Source organism: Balaenoptera acutorostrata, chromosome 2, assembly GCF_949987535.1.
Source record: "Balaenoptera acutorostrata chromosome 2, mBalAcu1.1, whole genome shotgun sequence".
Lineage (NCBI taxonomy): Eukaryota > Metazoa > Chordata > Mammalia > Artiodactyla > Balaenopteridae > Balaenoptera > Balaenoptera acutorostrata.
The window spans coordinates 69862275-69886002 of record NC_080065.1 but is presented as its reverse complement, the minus strand read 5'-3'; the positions used below and the strand labels follow the sequence as shown (position 1 = coordinate 69886002).

At 37.4% G+C, this 23728-nt stretch overlaps 1 protein-coding gene across 2 annotated transcripts in view; it reads right to left on the bottom strand.

Annotated features, from left to right (window-relative positions):
• Nucleotides 1-23728, bottom strand: part of VCAN (versican) — a 115506-nt gene that overhangs the window by 72912 nt on the left and 18866 nt on the right. For both annotated transcript variants that reach the window (XM_007193043.2, XM_007193041.2), the window contains exons 3-5: nucleotides 15205-15582; nucleotides 11885-12059; nucleotides 11673-11800 (exon numbers count right to left, since the gene is read on the bottom strand). In XM_007193043.2, coding sequence (XP_007193105.2) covers nucleotides 11673-11800; nucleotides 11885-12059; nucleotides 15205-15582 — 681 coding nt within the window. The remainder of the gene's footprint in view (nucleotides 1-11672; nucleotides 11801-11884; nucleotides 12060-15204; nucleotides 15583-23728) is intronic.

The following is a 23728-nucleotide window of genomic DNA, read 5'->3' as shown; positions in this document are numbered from 1 at the left end:
TCTTAAAGCTTTTAGAATTGACACTCAATCTCTACCAAAAGCAAAACGTGGAATGTCTAAACTTTGCCCTTCCTATGTTTCAACCTCAAATTATTAAGGCCAGACATCTTCTACTTTTCTCAAATATGCCAGAATAGCCTGGCATCAGTTTCATACTAAAACCAAAACCAGAAAGAAAAAAAAAAAAAGTGAATTAATAGGTAATACACAGATAGCAATAACTGAACTAATTCATATTACTGTGTCCTTGATATCTAAGACATCTATTTTTACATTTTATTGACAAAACTAAAATAACCACCTGTCAAGTACTCTTTGATTCATTAGTTGCCTGGTTTTAAATAGATAATCCTTTGACATTATATATTTTTTATCTAACATAATACAAATGTAAGGAGATCTGCTGTTTAAATCAGAATTAACCTGTTAAAAGCTTATTGTTGAAGATGTGGATTGGGAAGGTTATTAACTTATGGTCCAAGTCTTAAGAACATAATTTCCAAAAATGTCTTCTACAGAAAACTGGTGATCCCTGAGACGTGAGTAGGTATTCCGAAGAAAAGAGGTTTCGTGGACATTGGCATTTAGGAAACAAATACAAGTCATCTGACAGGTCTTCGTTTCTGTAAGACTTCTCAGAGTAGTTAATATTATAGTATTTATTTGGGAGTCCCCACAAAGAAGTTAGGATTTTTAAGCCATTTGACCAGAGTAATCTCCTTTTCTCATAGAAGACTAATTAACAGTCCATGGATCTGTTTCATGGGATAGTGTGGAAAACACTGCTCTAGAGACATGTATGTTTCAATCAGGAAAAGGAATCTCAATTGAGCCATAACAAAGATAACTTAGTATTAAGTTTCTGGTAGCCTATGAGTTAACCTGCTCGAGATAGAAGCAGACTGCGTAGACCAGGTAATCAGACAGAATCAAAGCAGGAGCCAAAAAACAAAGCAAAGGGCATATGAAGTCCATTGCCTCCCAGGGGTGTATCAGAGACTGCAAGGGAGCAAAGGAATCTGGCGCAGAGCAGGGACCCTGATAAAGTGTCCAAGACCATATTTAAGCTGAACACAGAAGTGTCTCATTTCTTAAAAAGAAACTTTTGCAAAAAGTCAAGCAAGGTAGAGCAGACAAAAGTAGCAGTCTTTCTCCTTAGTCACTAACTGTAGGCGCAAGTCTTTCAATCCCATATCCCATAGAAAAATGCAGGTTTTAGGCTAAACACTGTCTATTTTTACACTGAGAAAAGCAGTCAAGATGTTAAGATTTTCAAAGATTTTATTGATCTACTCTCAGTTTTAAAATCTATAGTCAGGAATTATTTATAGGTCAAATTATATGTTCAAAACTCTAACATCAGTCATTCATAGCATTAATGACATTAGACAGAAATTAAGTTCGGGCTAGTAACAGGAATGTAAACTTAGGCTTGGTCCAAAAATGAATGACCATATGAGGATATACCAAGAGATAAGAGGCAAAAGATTAGAGATAAAATCTAAAGTCCAGAGGCAAAGCCAAACCAGGAACCAAAGGAACAGAGAAAGAGAAAGCAAACATGGGAAATCAAGCAAAGCAACTCAGTGCATTTGCTTAGCTTCTCTCTCTCCAACAGGACTTCACTGGTCAGGTTGTATAAGTTCCTACCCTGAGGGTATCTTAAAGGCACCTTTTGGCCTCTGATGTAAGTAATAAAAGTTCCTTCTGAATTTTATCACAGTATCACCTTAAGAGTGAGAGGAGAGAGCAAAGCCTTCCTTGAGGGAGAAAACGCCTGTTATTAGCGTCGGACAAGGCTGTGTTCTAGCTCTACTCTTGAATACTGTGACGGAACAATTGAATGTATTTTAGCTTTACTGGATATATGCCTTCCTGGAAGACAAGCATCACTTTTGTAAGTTAACAAGGAGTCTACTATTCAGTTCCAGAAGTTGCCTCATCAAAGCAGGTACATCTATAGGACATTTATTATCAAATCTGTAACAAGAATACAGATTTGAAACATGTTTCTAAATGTTATCTATCTGTGAGATAATTGTATCTCTCATAGATTATTATAGATAATAAATAATTATCTATGATATAATATAATTAAATAATAAAAATTATCTATCAATTTTTCTCTGATTAAGGAGAGCAAATAAAATGTCAGGAAAGAAATACACAAAATATCCTTTATACACAAAACGATGCATGACTTAAGGTAAAATGCCAAGTTAACTTAAGTTGTTGTAAGTAAGAATTTACTGACATGTATACATATATATTTGCATTAGTACACACATAAACTATAATGCAGAACAGAGGATTTCACACACAGGATAATTTGCACGTTCATATGGAAAACATATATAACCTCTAATTTTCCAAAATTTCAAGTTAAATGATCTGGCTTTGAATTATTCCTGTTATTCCAACTTTCCAGGGATCTCCTAGAAGAAACTGGAAGACATTGCTGGTGAGACTTTAATATGTGGTGACATTCTACAAACTAAATTCGTCTTAATCATAGGAATTAACATCATCAGAAATATTAAGAAAAAAATACTTAAATTTGACAAGTAACTGCTAAAAGACTCCCTGGAAAGTGGACCATGCATGTTATTTTTCCACACTTCTGATTGCTAAATGGAAAAGCTATTTCTTAGCAGACTTTAAAATGACACATACTAAAATGGCAAGCAATGATGAAAACAAATCAAAACATTAAGATGACCTACACTGTTCAAAAGCTAGACTTTACACTCAGGAGTATCTCAGAAAAATTATGAAAGAGCCTGGGTCCAGAGCAAAGAAAAGATAGGATATTTTTCTTCCACTGAAAATTCCCTGAGATCACCAAGGTGAAACGGGGAATTGGCATCAGCAGATCACAGATAATTACTCAATTCTTTCCTGGACTGCAGCTGATGGGCCGCTGTCTGTGATAGTCAAAGCTGATATATCACCACAATTATCTAGATGCGTCTATTTTCTGGGTAGTGTGATCCATGTTTATATTTATTCTGTTTATTTGTGCTCATAACCTTTCTATCCTGAACTGTCTGGTCTGAAAATCAATTCTTATAAACTAATCATGAGTCCCTTTGCCCATTTGAGAACAGAACTTCCTGATTTTTTGCTCACTGTAAGGAAGTTCAAGATTTGTGATTGTTACTACATTTCGTTCCTATTTGGGTCAAAATGGTATATGAGTAATAAATGTGTGCAAAAGTAGGTATGGTGTGTGAACTGGAAACAGTCACATGAAATGCCCATAGGATAAAACCACTTAGAGTATATGGCAAGTATTATGGTGATAAAGACAATTCAACATAATTATTACTAGGTTTAAAGTTTTGGACTTTTATTTTTTTTCAAAGGAAGCTTCTTTTTCTCTTTTCTCTCTGTCTTTCTCTCTCTTTTTTGCCCATGTCTATATATACAAGATCAAAGCAATAAAGACTAATACTCATTATCCTGGATCATGAAATCCATCAGCTGTACATGGCTGGTTAACAGCTAACCTACACTACTATATAATCTCTTGACAGCCAATATTTGTAGATAATTCAACAGCATCTCAATTCCCCCTAAGATCTGATCCTTTAACCTGTACAGAAACAAACCTTCTGTTAACAGTGACAAGAAAACTTCTGGGGCTGCCAAGGTAACTTCATCCAATTCTAGTGTTAGGCTGGCAATGTTTCTCATTTGAGGGGTAATGAGACTGGAAAGCCAGGTCAGCACCTTTCAAATTTCTCACTTGTTTTAGGCTGAAGTAGACGCATAATGTGGCTTAAAGCATAGACACTGGGTTTTGAAAATTTTAACCTCTAATTAATTTTAGAGAATTGTCATCAGTCAGCTGTGATAGTCAGTTAACATTCTCTAAATCAGATCATATTCATGGGAAAGGGAATCCACATATTTGTCAATGTGTTATTACACAAGATCTTATATATGTCATTTGAAAGGTTTAAAGACACAGGAAATCCCACTAAAATTTAAACATATTTTTATGGTTTGCAGGATGTCGGATCTCATTCTTTCCCAATGACAGAGCAGTAAGATTTTAATTAGAGTGAGAAAGAGGTTCTAAAACATTTCTGGATGTCTGAGTCTTCAAAATATATGAGACTGAATGTGTTATTTGGTTTGACAGGCTCAGTATGGCTGCAGGTCAACACAGGAGAATCAGCCTAGTTTTTTTTTTAACTTTTCACAGCTGAGAGCTAAATGGCCACTGTATTTCCAAAGAAGCTCTTCCAATTTAGAATTCCAGAAATTGATATCAAAACCTTAAAGCAAATGACTGTCACATGTTTCAAGGGTTTTATGTCAAGACATTTCTACTTTCTGCTTATTTAAGGTAACATTATAAAATAAAAGGGACTGTATATAGAAAATCCTAAGGATTCCATTAAAAAAACTATTAGAACTAATAAGCAATTTCAGCAAGGTTGTAGGATACAATATATAAGACCAATATACAAAAATCAATTGTATTTCTATACACTTCCAATGAACAATCAGAAAAAGAAATAAAGAAAATTCCATTTGCTTTTGCATCAAAAAGAATAAAATATTTAGGATTAAATTTAACAAAAGTACAGCAAAACTTATACTCTGAAAGCTATAAAATCTATAAAACACTGTTGAAAGTAAAGAGAATCTAAAAAAAAGATGGAAAAAAAAATCACATGTTTATGGATCAGAAGACTTAATATTGTTAAGATGACAATACACGTCAAATTGATCTGGAGATTCAGTTCACTCTCACCTGGCTTCTTTGTAGAAACTGACAAGCTGATCTTAAAAATCATATGGGAACTCAAGGGGCCGAGAAGAGGTAAAACAATTTTGAAAAAGAAGAACACAGTTGGAGGTCTCATATTTTCCAATTTCAAAATTTACTACAAAGCAATAGTATTCCACACAATGTGGCACTGACATAAGTATTGACATATAGATCAATGGGAGTCCAGAAATAAAACCATGTATCTATGATCAACTGATTTTAAACAGGGTGCCAAGGCCCTTAAATGAGGAAAGAATAGTCTTTTTAGCAAATAGTTCTGGAATAACTGAATATCCACATCCAAAGAATGGATTTGGGGGCTTCCCTGGTGGCGCAGTGGTTGAGAATCTGCCTGCTAATGCAGGGGACACGGGTTCGAGCCCTGGTCTGGGAAGATCCCACATGCCGCGGAGCGACTTGGCCCGTGAGCCACAACTGCTGAGCCTGCGCGTCTGGAGCCTGTGCCCCGCGACGGGAGGGGCCGCGATAGAGAAAGGCCCGCGCACCGCAATGAAGAGCGGTCCCCGCACCGCGATGAAGAGTGGCCCCCACTTGCCGCAACTAGAGAAAGCCCTCGCACGAACCGAAGACCCAACACAGTCAAAAAATAAATAAATAAATAAATAAATAAAGTAACTATAAAAAAAAAAAAATTGGAGTCATCAAAATATTCTAAAAAAAAAAAAAAAAAAAAAAACAAAGAATGGATTTGGACTCTTACCTTATGCCATATACAAAAAATAACTCAAAATAGATAAAAATAAAAGTAAAACTTCTACAATTCTTAGAAGCAAACACAGAAGTAAGTCTTCATGACTCGGGATTTGGTAATATGTTCTTAGATATGGCACCAAAGGCACAAACTATCAAAGCAAAAGTAGATATTGGACTTCATCAAAATTAAAAACTTTGTGTGTCAAAGGATCCCATTGAAAAAGTAAAAATGCAGATCGGTGAATGGGAGAAAATATTTACAAATCATGTATCTGAATAGACTCTCTTGAATCTAGAGTATACAAAGAACTCTTACAACCCAATAACACAAAGACAAATACCCAGTTTAAAATGGGCAAAGGTTCTGAATAGGTATTTCTCCAAGAAAATATGTAAACGGCCAATAGTCATAAAGGAAAAGTTGCTCAACATAATTAGCTATCAGGGAAATACAAATCGAAACCAGAATGAGATAGCATTGTACACACATTAGGATGGTTATAATCAAAAAGTCAGGTGAAAACAAATGTTGGCAAGAATGAAAGAATCAGGACCCTAATGTACTGCTGGTAAGAATTTTAAAACAGTTCCTCAAAAAGTGAAAAATAGAGTTATCATTTAACCCAGCAATTCCAATCACTGCAATCCAAACAGGAATGCAATCATTACTCAAATAAGAATTAGGATATTTTTCTGTGAGAAATCAGAGATCTGGGGGAGCTTTAAGAGCACTTTACATCCTCTTGGTTTGTAAGACTGCCTGTTACTCTACTGGGGAATCTTTGGTGGTCCTGAAAAGGTACTACAGTAGAACAGGAAAAAGGGTAGATCCAGTCACTTAACCTCTGTGCCTTAGTTTCCTTATGTGTAAAAATAAAGGTTTTAAATAAATGCCTGTCAAGGTTTTTGTGAGAATTAAGTTAAATGGCAATGCAACCATACAATAAATAGTTTCTTTCCTTACCCTACCTATGGAGCTTCCTCACAGTAAATCTATTCAAGTCACCATACTGAATGAGGACGCATTTTCCATGGGTGCTGCAGGGTGCCATGCCGGGTCACCTTCCTCAGTGGCTCTTAGCTAGACCATTCAAACACTTAAACAAAAACAACTCCAAGTTCAGTTTCAAACCCTTAGCAAGGTGTGTTAATATCTAAAGTCTATTTGGGAACCCACAGCCATAACTGTGATCTATGATTCTGTGAGTTCTACAGAGAATAACTAAAAAGTTTCAGCATCTTCTAGCACCACCCTCAACCAATGTGGAGAGGTTCTATAATCCAAAATCAATATTTGAACCCGTGTGCTGAACCAGAGTGTACAGGAAGCTATTCTAGCTGACATGGGGCTTTTTAACTGAATAAACCCAGTTATCACTAATTCTTAAATAACTCCCATTGGTGAAGCACTCTGTAGATTACATGCTGTAAATTCCATTAAAATTAAGTCAATCTGAGCATCCACAGGCAGGAAATCACACAGTTTCCAGATTTGATATATCTGATTTTGATCCTATCAAAGACTCTAAAGAAGCTGGAACTAAGCCTTGCTCTAAGACCTGTTTAATGACATTCAGGCTTTTACCTAAACTTTTAGCTTTTCATATCTAAAGGAGCTCATTAAGAGAAAAAGGAAAGGTTGTTTTTGGTTCTAGGTCAGACACAAGCATAACGTGGAGGCATTAGACAAGTCATAGAGGTGATAGAGCTATCATGGATTTTGACGTGAGGAAGCAGTAGAAAAATAAACCTGTAATTTGTGAACAGGGACAAAGGAACCAATGCCAGAGAGGACAATTGGCAGGGAAGGCAAGAAAAGGCAATGACTGTGAGAGGCTGGAAAGGAGAAAAGAGTGTCTCTAGGAAGGAATTATTTCTAAGAGACACCACAGAAAAGAGTGAGAGGAGAAATTCAAAGAGAAAAAACTAGTATCATGGTGATCCAATTAAAAAAAAAATCTTTAGTAAGTTTGGTGGACAAAGCTTGGCATTTTTTTCAAGTACTGTAGAAATGGTAGCATGGTAGAGACAGCCTCTGAAAGAGACAAAGTCTGGAGAAATACTGCAATTACCACCAAGTAGTTCTTGAGTAACTATTATGTGTCTATTACTGGAATAGGTTCTTCATTGTGGTTGGGAGAGTTACAGAAGATGACTATGGCCTTATCTCTATCAGGAGCTTACAGAAGTTTTTCAGAAATAAAAATAACAAGTAATAGTTTGTGTCTGATGAATATAAAGCAACCAGAGAAGAATTAAACACCAGATATGTGGAACTAACTCTAAGAAAAGTGGGAGTTCAGAATCAGGAAATGTCATTGTGAGCTGGAAGAGGTAAAGATGGGCTCTTGGAGGCAGTCTGTTCATAGGCAGAGGGAAGAGTAGAATGCTGGAAAGGTGAGAGGCTTGTGTTTTCAGAGAGGATCAAAGCAGAACTGCTGGCAGGAGGTAGCAGAGGGTCTGTGGATGACTGATGCACATATGTAGCATCATATTGAAGAGAGCGAAACACAGTTGAATAGGTTACTCCCAAGCCAGGGATGGAGGGGCTTTGCAGGTCAGGCAGAGTTTGCCTGAGGAGGAAGGCAACAGGAAATTCACACTACACAACGCTGAGTAGGGAAATGATATGGCCATGGTGTTTACGTGCTTTGATGGTCATAAAACAGGTCCCCTGAAGAACTGTTAAAGGCTTGGGGATTATTTGCGAGATAAAACAGAAAACCAGAGATGAGACACACAAATGATTCACAGGGACGTCCGTGGTGGCGCAGTGGTTAAGAATCTGCATGCCAATGCAGGGGACACAGGTTCGAGCCCTGGTCCGGGAAGATCCCACATGCTGCGGAGCAACTAAGCCCGTGCGCCACAACTACTGAGCCTGTGCTCTAGAGCCCCAGAGCCACAACCACTGAGCCCGTGTGCCATAACTACTGAAGCCCGTGCACCTAGAGCCCGTGCTCCGCAACAAGAGAGGCCACTGCGATGAGAAGCCCGCGCACCGCAATGAAGAGTAGCCCCGCTTGCCCCAACTAGAGAAAAGCCCTTGTGCGGCAACGAAGACCCAGTGCAGCCAAAAAAAATAATAATAATAAATAAATAAATTTATTTAAAAAAAGATTCACAAACTAGAACTGTGGGTATGGAATTCAGAAGAGAGTTCAGGGCTAGACATGCAAAACTAAAAATTATCATTTTTCATTTTTTTTGTTTGCTTGGTGTCTCTTTGTGCCCTGTTCATCCCACAAGGCATTTGACTTATGTACATACAAAAGAGCAAAAGTGAAATTAAATGAACCAGTAAGGGCATTGGAGCAATGAAAAACTGGGAAGTAGAATTGTGATGAAGCCCGGAGATGTGTGAAGTTATCCAAAGGGCAAGTGTAAAGCGATGTGAGTAGAGTGGGCACTTAGTTTGGAGGTTAATTTATTAATTCACTCATTTTATTCAACTCAATCTATGGAGCACCTACTATGTGGCAAGGACATAATGGGGATACACATGATTCCTTCCCTTCCAGAATCCATGGTCTAGCAGGAGAGATGGAGGAATAAGCAAACATTTGCAGGAGGGTGATTATAATCACACATTCAAAGATTGGAGATGGTAAAGGTGAGAGAGACCAACTAGGACTTAGGAAGGGGATATGGGATCAGTGTGAGAGCCCATAGTACAGACACATCCAAGTGCTGGGAAGCTTGTGTGAAGGTCAGGGAATTGGAATAGTAGGGTGGTAGTTGTTCCAGGTGAAAGAAAAGCCAAAGGGTAGGGCTAACGTGGAAAATATAGGCCAGAGAAGGAGAGGCGATAGGTTACCAAGGTTGCCCATGCCAGGGCGTCTTGTTACTCTGCTGACACAAATTTCAGCCAGTGCTTGAATTCCTATTTATACTTATTCTTTTATCTTTTTCTTCCAGCTGTTATGTGATAAGACAAAAAAGTTCAAATTCTGTTGTTTTGGTATAAATAATCCAACTAAAGTTATGCTATATTACACATATATTACACATTTTCAGTTATCAAATATGTGGAACATTTATCCCAAGTAAATATACAACTGTATGAAATACAGTTGGGTTACACTGGAGGAGAGACTGGTTTGAACAATACCAGTTGCCCTAGAAGTGGCGATGTTTATGGAGGTGGAGAAGAATTCCTGTATGACTAATAAATCCTTCTCATTTACGCTGTAAATGTACGCGTACATTTACGCGTACATCCTCAGAATGATGCTTCTGACAGAGTTCAATTTTCCCCGAACACTAGTTATGATCCTCTGAACAGATTTTGGGAAGCCAGCTCTCAATGGGTACAACATGGCTAGGAATCCTTGGTAGGGCTTTTACCACCAAGACCTGTCAGAAGTATCTCACACAGAATTTGTACAGGGCATGGAATTTCTGGAACTTCTGCAGAAGCAGAAAGTCCTCTGGCCTTCAAAGAAGTTAGGGATTCTGAAGCCTTAGAGACTGGGGTTTCAGTAGCTCCATCAGGATAAGACTGAAGAAGAGACATGCAGAGGGGCCCCTCGGTGCTCCTTCCGGTAGCATTGTAAATACTTAAGCCTGTCTTTCCATCAAGGAGTCTGGCTTGTGATGCTTATTCATACTGGGATCAAATTGGCCACGGATTTATACTTGAAAACCACATTTCAATTATATTTGGTAAAGATCTTTTAGGTAATTAGAAGTTATGTATACTTTTTCAAAAACTATCTCTGGTTTAGTTCCAGCATTACCAGTGTTCCAGAAATTTTTAAAACTATCACTCTAATAGATATTATTCCAAAGGAGAACCACAGTGATAAAACAAATTCCACCTTAGTGAATTTGAATACAAATTTCCATCTTACTGAGATAGCAATAACCAAATTTATTTCCTAGAACCAGAATCCCCTACCGACCAGCTCCTATTCTATGAAAAAAGTTAACTAAATTTAAAATAAAATTAAATTTAAAGGAAGGAGCTAAGCTATATCTATCTATATCTCATAGCATGGATTTTACATATCTTTTCCCTTTGTCCTTGTAAAAAATGGAAATTGTTAGAATCAAAGTTATGGTTTAGAAAACACATTTATCAGTCTTAAATAATAGTTATAATAAGAATGTTAAGATGCTAGAGAACCACACTTAGCAGCTTTCTTGGAAGCAGGCTGTCCTATTCAAATTTAGGGCATTAGGCAAATATAAGCTGCTTATTTTCTAGCTTTCAGGCTCTGAGGTTGTTTTTTCAATTCATAGAATCATAGAATTTTAATGTTGGAAGGGACTATGGAAATTATCTAGTCCTACTTCCTTATCTTACACATAAGAAAATTGAGATCATTCTTTTCTTGTGGAGCCAGCCAAAATTAAAAGTATAACTCAATGCAATACTTCTATTTATATATTTAGGCTTCTAAGATACCTGTTGCTACAAATGAAATTCCATTTCAAAAGTCACAGAAATTTCTATTCTTATAATAAAACTGCACTGTGTCCTTAGATAACATCGCCACAAGAGAACTCAAACTTGTCTCTAAGAATCTAACTCATGCTAAGTGAGAAATGGTAGTGCCAGAATCAATCAGACTCTAAGCATCTCTAAAGCGAGGCTTATATCTTACTTGGCTTCATAGTCCTAACTACAAGCAGAGTACCTATCACACAGAAGGTGTTTTCTTTTAATGTGTTCATTGGTTGAATGAATGAATGATTGCTCTAAATATTAGTGTAGCAAAGTGAACACAAGGAGAAGCAAACCATGAAAATCCTTCCTGGGCTAGTTTGCCTTACTCAGCTGCACTTCGGGGTGTTTATCAGCACTTGGATTCACAGTGGTTTGTCATCACAGGATTTTACCTGAAGTTCTTACAAGAATAGGTACCACCCTTACAGGTTTCTATTCTTAATGCTCTAAAAGTGTATTGGAAACAGGCCAATGGCAGCATGACTGAAAGCAAACCTGCCATTAACTAAAGACATTTCAAACCTACATAACCATTTACACAGCCCTCGTTCTCTTTCCACTTTAATTTAAGCTTATTTCACCACAGAATCATACGGTTATTTAAACTAAATGTTGCTGTTTGGAATCCAAACAAGCATGAAGACTTGCTCTATCCCCACGTGCTCCCAGTCTTTCCTCAATTTTCTTAGGTCAAATGAAGCTATAGAAATTTGAACATCTTACCATCCAGATGGTCCACGTAACAATACACATCATAAGTTTCATGAGTAGCACGGAGTCCGTAGGTCCTGACTCCTTCCTTCCCCATCATATCTCCATAACAGCCTTCTCGGGGAGTCCGGATGGGATACCTGGGGAAATAAAGGACTAGTAGGTAGCACTTTATTCTCACTCCAAAGAGATGAATTAAAGCTGGTGGCCCCCAGTCCGCTCACCTAACACTCTGATCAGACAGCCAGCCTGCGTCACATTGCTCAAATCCATCTTCATAGGCGGCATATAGCTGCTCTGGGGTTGCTATGACAGCCCCAACATCCAAACAAGCCTTCCGTGCCATCTCAAAATTCAGACTGTACCTGCTGGTCGCTGCCCTGTAGTGAAACACAACCCCTGCAAAGATAGCAGCAAACAATTATGGGCAAGTTCAAGTCTCCCACCATACTGTGCAGTTTCTCATTGGAGTAATACGTCAAATTACTTGCTAACTCGGTAATAACATCATGATACTTCTTTATTTTTACTTTATTTTATGTAGCATTATGCAAAATTATGGTGATCTGAGGAGCCCCAGAAATGTTGTTCACTTAGGTGTCCTATTCTGCTCCATTAGCGTTTCAAGAATTTTCTGTTCCCATGTAAACAATCTAAAAAAAAAAAAGATTTAAGCCACTAAATCCCAAATGGTGACTAGTTGTCCTAATTGCAGGTAGTATTCAGGCTATTATGGGAACCTTGGACAATTAAATGGAGTAGGTGCTGCAAGAGATACAGAGTTAAGGGGGCCACAAGATCAACTTCTCCTACTTCATGTTTTTACTCAGGGCCAACTCAATAGAAGCACGTGGAGCCTTCACCAGCACCACTTCCTACAAACATGAAACATTGTAATATTTACTTCCAGAGACAATATACTAAAATGGAAAAGACGCTGGACTAGGTATGAGTGAGAAGGCCTGTTCCAATCCCTAATTTGCTCCTTAATCATATATAAGTCTTAATTTCCCCCTTCATAAAGTACAACTAATATTGCTTAGGTTATTTGATTGATAGGAAGGTCAAATTAGATAAAGAATTTTAAAATGTCAGATAGGCTGCTGTGATAAATGTTTATCATATTTATAATTTAGGGTCTCCACTTTGACAGGTAAGATGTATGATTTTTATCCCAAAGGAGGCCTGAAATAAAATTCTCCAGACTCCCATGGGCAGAAGCCAGGCATCCAGATATGTGCCTCAAATTCCACTTTGTTGTATTTTAGGAGTTATATAAACTAGTGGTTCTTGAACTGTGTTTCAGGGCTCAAAGAATTGTCAAAGCCCTGAGGAAAGAGCAGCTGAAGGGGTGGAGCTTTGGTCCTCTTCTCCGACTTTAGCAAGAGCATCTCCATTTTTAACTGGAGTAAATATGGTGACTCATTTTCATAAAAGAGCAAAGTGAGTCAAGCTAATGTGCCTAGGAAGTCACTGTAAAATAGAAATTGGGGTAACTGGGTCTTATGGATGAGATTTTATTGTCATATCATTTAAGACCACTTTTTTGTTAGGCGGAATTAATTTTGGTTTCCAAGGTATCTTCCACTCTCCTTTTATTCCTAGTAATTTCCTGGAGTAGACAACAAGTCTCTTTCTCTCTCTCTCTCTTTCTCTCTCTCTTACAGCCTGACTTCTAGCTATAAGACTGTCTCCCACATGCCTATCCTTAGATTGTCTCTCTCTTCCAAAACAGGTATGTGCCAATAAAGTATCTACGGGGAACAGACTAGCCATGTCATAGATAAGCACCTTTGATCAGTGTCAATACAGAAAGACCTGCAGAGGCACCAAGTAGATGCACTGACAACTAACATTCATTTTCCCATTTCTGATATTGCTAAGAAAAAACTGATCAAATGCCTTTCATAAAATCTGTAGCTTTGTAGAATGACTCTAAAATTGCCAGGAAGTATATATGGTACTATCTAGTAAGTATGAAAGATAGTTTATAATGATCTCTAAGGTTTAAGCCAGACTTTGAATGGTTTTAAATTAGTCTTATGTTGATCAAAGCTTCAAATAGCCTTCTTGGTAATTAAAAATCTTCCATGTGCACTGAAGATTGGCAGTAAGGGGGCACAAAGCGGCCTCCATGACCAAGGCAGGGAATACCAGGCTGTATAAGTATCTGCAATTGCTGGGATAATTTGAAGACCTCATGGGGCTAAGGAGATTAAGTGGAGGATTTTCATTGTTTCAAAGGGGGCAAGGGGCAAATCCACTGCTAATTCTTTAATGATGAAAATTGTAAGAAGTTGTAAACTTCTTGTGGGATTTTAAAAACATATATGTATATATAAATTTATATGCAATGTGTATCCAACACCATATATATATATATATATATATATATATATATAGTGTATGTTACATTATACAAAAAGAGGAAGAGAGAGATCAGTAGAAAAAACAATACTAGACAAACCAAAGTAAATGATAAAAAGGTTAAAAGAGCAAAGAGCCCAGGGTGTTTAGTGGATGCCTGGAAAACATAAAAATAGATTTATAGAAGGGAGCGATAGAATCTGAATGGAAAAGGATGTTCAGAAAATTAATCTGTCACATCTGAAATTCAAAATATTTCCTTTTGGCTACACAAGAAAGAGTTTTAATAAAACCCTTTGTATATATTTCTGAAAGGTAAATATTTTATAGGGAAGTGGAGGGTTGGAAGAAAAATCTGTTCCATCATGTCTGGGTATTAGAATTTTGCTTAATAACTTGCCAAAATATTTTTCTTCCAAGAGCTATGGCATTATGTGTGTACCCAATTAAAGCAATTTTTCTTTGCTTTGTCTCCTAACTTAAATTCAAATGACATACAAACCACCACTGAACATGAGCTAAAACTAAAATGTCTCATTGCAAGACAGTGGATAACAACCAGTGCATTGACCTTAAAAAAAATTCACTGAGTTCTTGTTTTGATCCAATTCAACTGTTTATTGAGTCCTAGCCTTTTCAAAGCACTATGATATAGACCATGGTACTTATTAGGTGCCTTATTTCTTCAATGTAAGTTAAGATATTATTTATATTTCTTAAAAGCAAATTCAAAGATTTTACTAATCATCCTAGGAGAGTGAGAAAAAGGAGGAAAGGGGTTTTTTCCTGTGTGTGTGTATGTATATATCTGTATGTGTGTATGTGTATGTGTATGCATGTATATGCACATATACACATATGTAAAAATTAAAACAAAATGTAGAACAGTCTTTACAGTCTTAAAAAATAACCACTGATAGGTCTCAATAATGAAGTAATGATTCTTGAGCTATAAACCATGTCTTGAGGTATTCATTATATCTAGTATAAAGTCACCTTCCTTGATTCCTGAACAAATAACAGTTCATTTTTGGTGAAAGACATGGACTTTTGGGTTGATTGATGTTTTTCCCCTTGTCTAAACCCTGAGCAATGGCTACTTTTGAATATTGTTTCACCACACTTCTGAACCAGGTATCATGTTATACTACCTTCTTCTAGATTCCCAAAGCCTTACCCTCCACAGCCAATGACACCGTGTCCTGTGTGTCTTCAATCCCATACATGACGTCGCAGCGGTAGAGGCCTGCATCACTGGCCAGCAGTTTGACCATGGTGAGTGAGGCATCGCCCACGTCCTCGGGATGTGTAGGCACCGACACTCTCCCTTTGTAGCCCTGACCAATCTTGATATTCCCATTTTGGGCCACTAGAACAGTAGTCTCCTTTAAATCTTTTCCACTCTTGTCCAATTCAATCTTAGACCATTTGATTCGGAGAAATTCGCTGGTGGTGTTGTAACTGGGTGGTAAGGTAGGCATGGTTGAAAAATGACAAGGTAGGTTGACTTTTCCAGAGAGGGAGCCCTTAACAGGTGGGCTTTTTTCCACTTTGACTAGAGGAAAGAGAAAATACTAAATTAACAAACTGAGTCTATTAAATATGTGAATGGATAAGAACCATTACAGGGGGTTGGTTACATCCTCAATATGTGAAATAATTAGAATGATTTTATATACAGAGAATAGTACACAATTTCAGTAATGTTTTATAACAAAGACAGGGATTAATAATGCTTATTTTTTTATGTGCTAAAAATATGGTATTCATTTTAAAGTATTTGTAACTTATTGTTTAACATGAACAAAATAAGTGATAAAATAAGGCAAGTGTAGGAAGACAAGGAATCAAGGGCAAGAGAAGACCAGACTTAAGCAATGCAGATTTAAAAGACTGGACCAATGTTAGGAAGAACAGTTAAAAAACAAATTTAAGTCTACAGGTCAGAAGAAGAAAAATGATTAAGTTAACTGCCACATTACCTTAGAGGAAATGAAAACAACTCAAAGGGGAAGTGAAAATTTTAAAACATACTTCAGTAGACTTTAAAATTTTAAAACATACTTCAGTAAAACAGGGGGAAGTCCAGCACTTGAAGAATGCTCTTTGGTTCAGTGTTTGAACCAAAGACTTTCATTGTAATGAGAAATCCAGCTGCAATCACTTTGCAGTGAAACATTACCTCTAGATTATATCCTGGCCTAGGTGGGGTTGGGGGGGCGGGAGTTAGTGTCTGTTCACCTAACCTTCTAAAGTATCCATCTACAGAATGCCTTTCTGTTTAAGCCCTTAAACTTTTAATGAGAAAGAACACATTGACTACAATTTAATACCATTACATGCAAAAAACCCACATTCTTTCACTCTTACAGGAATCTATACCTCTCCTCTCCCTTTTTCCCCCATCTTCCAGTCTCTACTAGTTGGGTAGACAATGTGTTGGTAATAAGAATAGAAATTATCATTAGTGCACAAGGAACTCCCAGTTCATGCAAATATGATGAATAGTAATAGTAGCCTCTAGGTGGAGTGAAATAATGTTAATCAACAAAATGATAAGTATCTAACACTTGGTGTATTAGTGCTTAAAGGCATTAGTAACACACATCTCAAAATGGACATGCATTAGAAATGATACAGATGCTAAGGAATGAAATTTAACTTCAAAAAGATTAGATCCCATTAGGAAGATGAAGACAACAAAAAGATATTTTGTACTTTTTTGCCAAGAAAAGGGGTCCTGAGAAGGGAAGGGGTGAAAATTTTATGAACTAAAAATCTCCTAATTTATATTCATCATATGTTCTAGGAAATCCCATCTTCCTTCCTGAAGAATTATAGAATATTAACTTCACAAATAAAAGATTGCTTTTTAAATGGAGAATAAACATCTTTACCATCAACATCAATTATGATATAAATTATAAGACCCTTTATGATTTCTTTTAAAATGAGTTTAAGATAAGTGACTTTCAATTCCTTAATATTTATTACTAAATTACAGTTCTTTTCACAATTTTAGAGGTATAGGGGCAGATATGAGATCCACCTCTATCTATCTGATTGGGAGGTTTCTGACACTTAGAGCATTACTCAATAACTGTGCTGTAAGGAAAAAATATATTAGAACAAACTTACATCAGCAGGCAATTTCCCAAGGGTTATTTATTGTTCTGGATGTTTACAGATACAAGAAAATTAAAAGCTTCAGTTGGATGTAAATAAATGTTCATGTAGAATCCCATCTTAACAACAGGATTAACAAAAAGCTGTGTGGCCAAGTCTTTTGTGTATGAAATCTTGGGTCATAATGCACTGGGTAACAAGAACTAAGTTTACCAAATCTAAATATTTTAAGAGAGAAATTTAGTAGAAATTTAGAAATTTAGTTCACAGGATAATGTTTACCAACTATGCAAGCTAAAAAAAAAAAACAAAACAAAACTGCTACCTGCAAGAACTTGTCTGAAACTCTGACAATGCAAGAAATAAAAATGAATGCTAACAAAAATTCACTATTCCCGGAGAGATTGGTTCAAGGTGGCGGAGTAGAAGGACGTGCTCTCACTCCCTCTTACAAGAACACCAGAATCACAACTAACTGCTGAACAATCATCAACAGGAAGACACTGGAACTCACCAAAAAATATACCCCACTCCAAAGACAAAGGAGAAGCCACAATGAGATGGTAGGAGGGGAGCAATCACAATAAAATCAAATCCCATAACTGCTGGGTGGGTGACTCACAAACTGGAGAACACTTATACCACAGAAGTCCACCAACTGGAGTGAAGGTTCTGAGCCCCACGTCAGGCTTCCCAATCTGGGGATCCGGAAACAGGAGGAGGAATTCCTAGAGAATCTGACTTTGAAAGCTAGTGGGATTTTATTGCAGGACTTTGACAGGACTGGGGGAAACAGAGACTCCACTCTTGGAGGGCACACACAAAGTAGTGTGCTCATCGGGACCCAGGGGAAGGAGCAGTGACCCCATAGGAGAGTGAACCAGACCTACCTGCTAGTGTTGGAGGGTCTCCTGCAGAGGCGGGGGGTGGCTGTGTCTTACCGTGAGGACAAGGACACTGGCAGCAGAAGTTCTGGGAAATAGTCCTTGGCGTGAGCCCTCCCAGAGTCTGCCATTAGCCCCACCAAAGAGCCTGGGTAGGATACAGTGTTGGGTCGCCTCAGGCCAAACAACCAACAGGGAGGGAACCCAGCCCTACCCATCAGCAGACGAGTGGATTAAAGTTTTACTGAGCTCTGCCCACCAAAGCAACAGCCAGCTCTACCCACCACCAGTCCCTCCCATCAGGAAACTTGCACAAGCCTCTTAGATAGCTTCATCCACCAGAGGGCAGACAGCAGAAGCAAGAAGAACTACAATCCTGCAGCCTGTGGAACAAAAACCACATTCACAGAAAGATAGACAAGGTGCAAAGGCAGAGGGCTATGTACCAGATGAAGGAAAAAGATAAAACTCAAGAAAAACAACTAAATGAAGTGGAGATAGGCAACCTTCCAGAAAAGGAACTCAGAATAATGATAGTGAGGACGATCCAGGAGCTCAGAAAAAGAATGGAGGCAAAGATCGAGAAGATGCAAGAAATGTTTAACAAAGATCTGAAGAATTAAAGAAGAAACGAACAGAGATGAACAACACAACTGAAATGAAAAATACACTACAAGGAATCAATAGCAGAATAACTGAGGCAGAAGAACGGATAAGTGACCTGGAAGACAGAATGGTGGAATTCACTGCTGTGGAACAGATTAAAGAATAAAGAATGAAAAGAAATGAAGACAGCCTAAGAGATCTCTGGGACAACATTAAACGCAACAACATTCTCATTATAGGGGTCCCAGAAGGAGAAGAGAGAAATGACCCGAGAAAATATCTGAAGAGACTAGTCGATAACTTCCCTAACATGGAAAAGGAAATAGCCACCCAAGTCCAGGAAATGCAGAGTCCCATACAGGATAAACCCAAAGAGAAACATGGCAAGACACATAGTAATCAAAGTGGCAAAAATTAAAGAAAAGAAAAATTATTGAAAGCAGCAAGGGAAAAATGACAACATACAAGGGAACTCCCATAAGGTTAACAGTCGATTTCTCAGCAGAAACTCTACAAGCCAGGAGGGAGTGGCATGATATACTTAAAGTAATGAAAGGGAAGCACCTACAACCAAGATTACTCTACCCAGCAAGGATCTCATTCAGATTTGATGGAGAAATCAAAAGTTTTACAGACAAGCAAAAGCTAAGAGAATTCAGCACCACCAAACCAGCTCTACAACAAATGCTAAAGGAACTTCTCTAAGTGGGAAACACAAGAGAAGAAAAGGACCTACAAAAACAAACCCAAAACAATTAAGAAAATGGTAATAAGAACATACATATCGATAATTACCTTAAACGTGAATGGATTAAATGCTCCAACCAAAAGACAAAGGCTTGCCAAATGGATACAAAAAGAAGACCCATATATATGCTGTCTACAAGAGACCCACTACAGACCTAGGGACACATTCAGACTGAAAGGGAGGGAATGGAAAAAGATATTCCATGCAAATGGAAATCCAAAGAAAGCTAGAGTAGCAATACTCACATCAGATAAAATAGACTTTAAAATAAAGAATGTTACAAGAGACAAGGAAGGACACTACATAATGACCAAGGGATCAAGCCAAGAAAAGCTATAACAATTATAAATATACATGCACACAACATAGGAGCACCTCAATACATACGGCAACTGCTAACAGCTCTAAAAGAGGAAATCTTAGAGAAAGAAGAACAAAAAAACCCCAAAGTTAGCAGAAGGAAAGAAATCATAAAGATCAGATTAGAAATAAATGAAAAAGAAATGAAGGAAACAATAGCAAAGATCAATAAAACTAAAAGCAGGTTCTTTGAGAAGACAAACAAAATTGACAAACCATTAGCCAGACTCATCAAGAAAAAAAGGGAGAAGACTCAAATCAATAGAATTAGAAATGAAAAAGGAGAAGTAACAACTGACACTGCAGAAATATAAAGGATCATGAGAGATTACTACAAGCAACTCTATGCCAATAAAATGGACAACCTGGAAGAAATGGACAAATTCTTAGAAATGCACAACGTGCTGAGACTGAACCAGGAAGAAATAGAATATATGAACAGACCAATCACAAGCACTGAAATTGAAACTGTGATTAAAAATCTTCCAACAAACAAAAGCCCAGGACCAGATGGCTTCACAGGCAAATTCTATCAAACATTTAGAGAAGAGCTACACCTATCCTACTCAAATTCTTCCAAAATATTGCAGAGGGAGGAACACTCCACAACTCATTCTATGAGGCCACCATCACCCTGATACCAAAACCAGACAAAGACGTCATAAAGAAAGAAAACTACAGGCCAATATCACTGATGAACATAGATGCAAAAATCCTCAACAAAATACTAGCAAACAGAATCCAACAGCACATTAAAAGGATCATACACCATGATCAAGTGGGGTTTATTCCAGGAATGCAAGGATTCTTCAATATACGCAAATCAATCAACGTGATACACCATATTAATAAATTGAAGGAGAAAAACCATATGATCATCTCAATAGATGCAGAGAAAGCTTTCTACAAAATTCAACACCCATTTATGATAAAAGCCCTGCAGAAAGTAGGCATAGAGGGAACTTTCCTCAACATAATAAAGGCCATATATGACACACTCACAGCCAACATCATCCTCAATGGTGAAAAACTGAAACCATTTCCACTAAGATCAGGAAGAAGACAAGGTTGCCTATTCTCACCACTATTATTCAACATAGTTTTGGAAGTTTTAGCCACAGCAATCAGAGAAGAAATAGAAATAAAAGGAATCCAAATCAGAAAAGAAGAAGTAAAGCTGTCACTGTTTGCAGATGACATGATACTATATAGAGAGAATCCTAAAGATGTTACCAGAAAACTACTAGAGCTAATCAATGAATTTGGTAAAGTAGCAGGATACAAAATTAATGCACAGAAATCTCTTGCATTCCTATATACGAATGATGAAAAATCTGAAAGAGAAATTAAGAAAACACTCCCATTTACCATTGCAACAAAAAGAATAAAATATCTAGGAATAAACCTACCTAAGGAGACAAAAGATCTGTATGAAGAAAATTATAAGACACTGATGAAAGAAATTAAAGATGATACAAACAGATGGAGAGATATACCATGTTCTTGGATTGGAAGAATCAACATTGTGAAAATGACTCTACTACCCAAAGCAATCTACAGATTCAATGCAATCCCTATCAAACTACCACTGGCATTTTTCACAGAACTAGAACAAAAAATTTCACAATTTGCATGGAAACACAAAAGACCCTGAATAGCCAAAGCAATCTTGAGAAAGAAAAATGGAGCTGAAGGAATCAGGCTCCCTGGCTTCAGACTATACCACAAAGCTACAGTAATCAAGACAGTATGGTACTGGCACAACAACAGAAATATAGATCAATGGAACAGGATAGAAAGCCCAGAGATAAACCCACGCACATATGGTCACCTTATCTTTGATAAAGGAGGCAAGCATATACAGTGGAGAAAAGACAGCCTCTTCAATAAGTGGTGCTGGGAAAACTGGACAGGTACCTGTAAAAGTATGAAATTAGAACACTCCCTAACACCATACACAAAAATAAACTCAAAATGGATTAAGAACCTTAATGTAAGGGCAGACACTATCAAACTCTTAGAAGGAAACATAGGCAGAACACTCTATGACATAAATCACAGCAAGATCCTTTTTGACCCAGCTCCTAGAGAAATGGAAATAAAAACAAAAATAAAGAAGTGGGACCTAATGAAACTTCAAAGCTTTTGCAAAGCAAAGGAAACCATAAAGAAGATGAAAAGACAACCCTCAGAATGGGAGAAAATATTTGCAAATGAAGCAACTGACAAAGGATTAATCTCCAAGATTTACAAGCAGCTCATGCAGCTCAATAACAAAAAAACAAACAACCCAATCCAAAAATGGGCAGAAGACCTAAATAGACATTTCTCCAAAGAAGATATACAGATTGCCAACAGACACATGAAAGAATGCTCAACATCATTAATCATTAGAGAAATGCAAATCAAAACTACAATGAGATATCATCTCACACAGGTCAGAATGGCCATCATCAAAAAATCTAGAAACAATAAATGCTGGAGAGGGTGTGGAGAAAAGGGAACCCTCTTGCACTGTTGGTGGGAATGTAAATTGATACAGCCGCTATGGAGAACAGTATGGAGGTTACTTAAAAAACTAAAAATAGAACTACCATATGACCCAGCAATCCCACTACTGGGCATATACCCTGAGAAAACCATAATTCAAGAAGAGTCATGTAACAAAATGTTCATTGCAGCTCTATTTACAATAGCCAGGACATGGAAGCATCCTAAATGCCCATCAACAGATGAATGGATAAAGAAGATGTGGTACATATATACAATGGAATATTACTCAGCCATAAAAAGAAATGAAATTGAGTTATTATAGTGAGGTGGATGGAGTTAGAGTCTGTCATACAGAGTGAAGTAAGTCAGAAAGAGGAAAACAAAAACAGTATGCTAACACATATATATGGAATCTAAGGGGAAAAAAAAAAAAGGTCATGAAGAACCTAGTGGCAAGATGGGAATAAAGACACAGACCCACTAGAGAATGGACTTGAGGATATGGGGAGGGGGAAGGGTAAGCTGTGACAAAGTGAGAGAGTGGCATGGACATATATACACTACCAAACGTAAAATAGTTAGCTAGTGGGAAGCAACCGCATAGCACAGGGAGATCAGCTCTGTGCTTTGTGACCACCTAGAGGGGTGGGATAGGGAGGGTGGGAGGGAGGGAGACGCAAGAGGGAAGAGATATGGGAACATATGTATATGTATAACTGATTCACTTTGTTATAAAGCAGAAACTAACACACCATTGTAAAGCAATTATACTCCAATAAAGATGTTAAAAAAAAAGAAAAAGAAAAAGAAAGAGGAAATCGACAGTAACACAATAATACTGGGGGACTTTAACACCTCACTTACACCAATGGACATATCATCCAAGCAGAAAATTAATCAGGAAACACAAGCTTTAAATGGCACAATAGGCCAGATAGATTTAACTGATATTTATAGGACATTCTATCCAAAAACAGCAGTTTACACTTTCTTCTCCAGTGCACATGGAACATTCTCCAGGATAGGTCACATCTGGGGTAACAAATCAAGCCTCAGTAAATTTAAGAAAATTGAAATCATATCAAGCATCTTTTCTGACAACAACACTATGAGATTAGAAATCAATTACGGGGGAAAAAAACCGTAAAAAACACAAACACATGGAGGCTAAACAATACGTTACTAAATAACCAAGAGATCACTGAAGAAATCAAAGAGGAAATCAAAAAATACCTAGAGACAAATGACAATGAAAACACGATGATCCAAAACCTATGGGATGCAGCAAAAGCAGTTCTAAGAGGGAAGTTTACAGCAATACAAGCCTACCTCAAGAAACAAGAAAAATCTCAAATAAACAATCTAACCTTACACCTAAAGGAACTAGAGAAAGAAGAACAAACAAAACCCAAAGTTAGCAGAAGGAAAGAAATCTTAAAGATTGTAGCAGAAATAATAGAAACAAAGAAAACGATAGCAAAGAT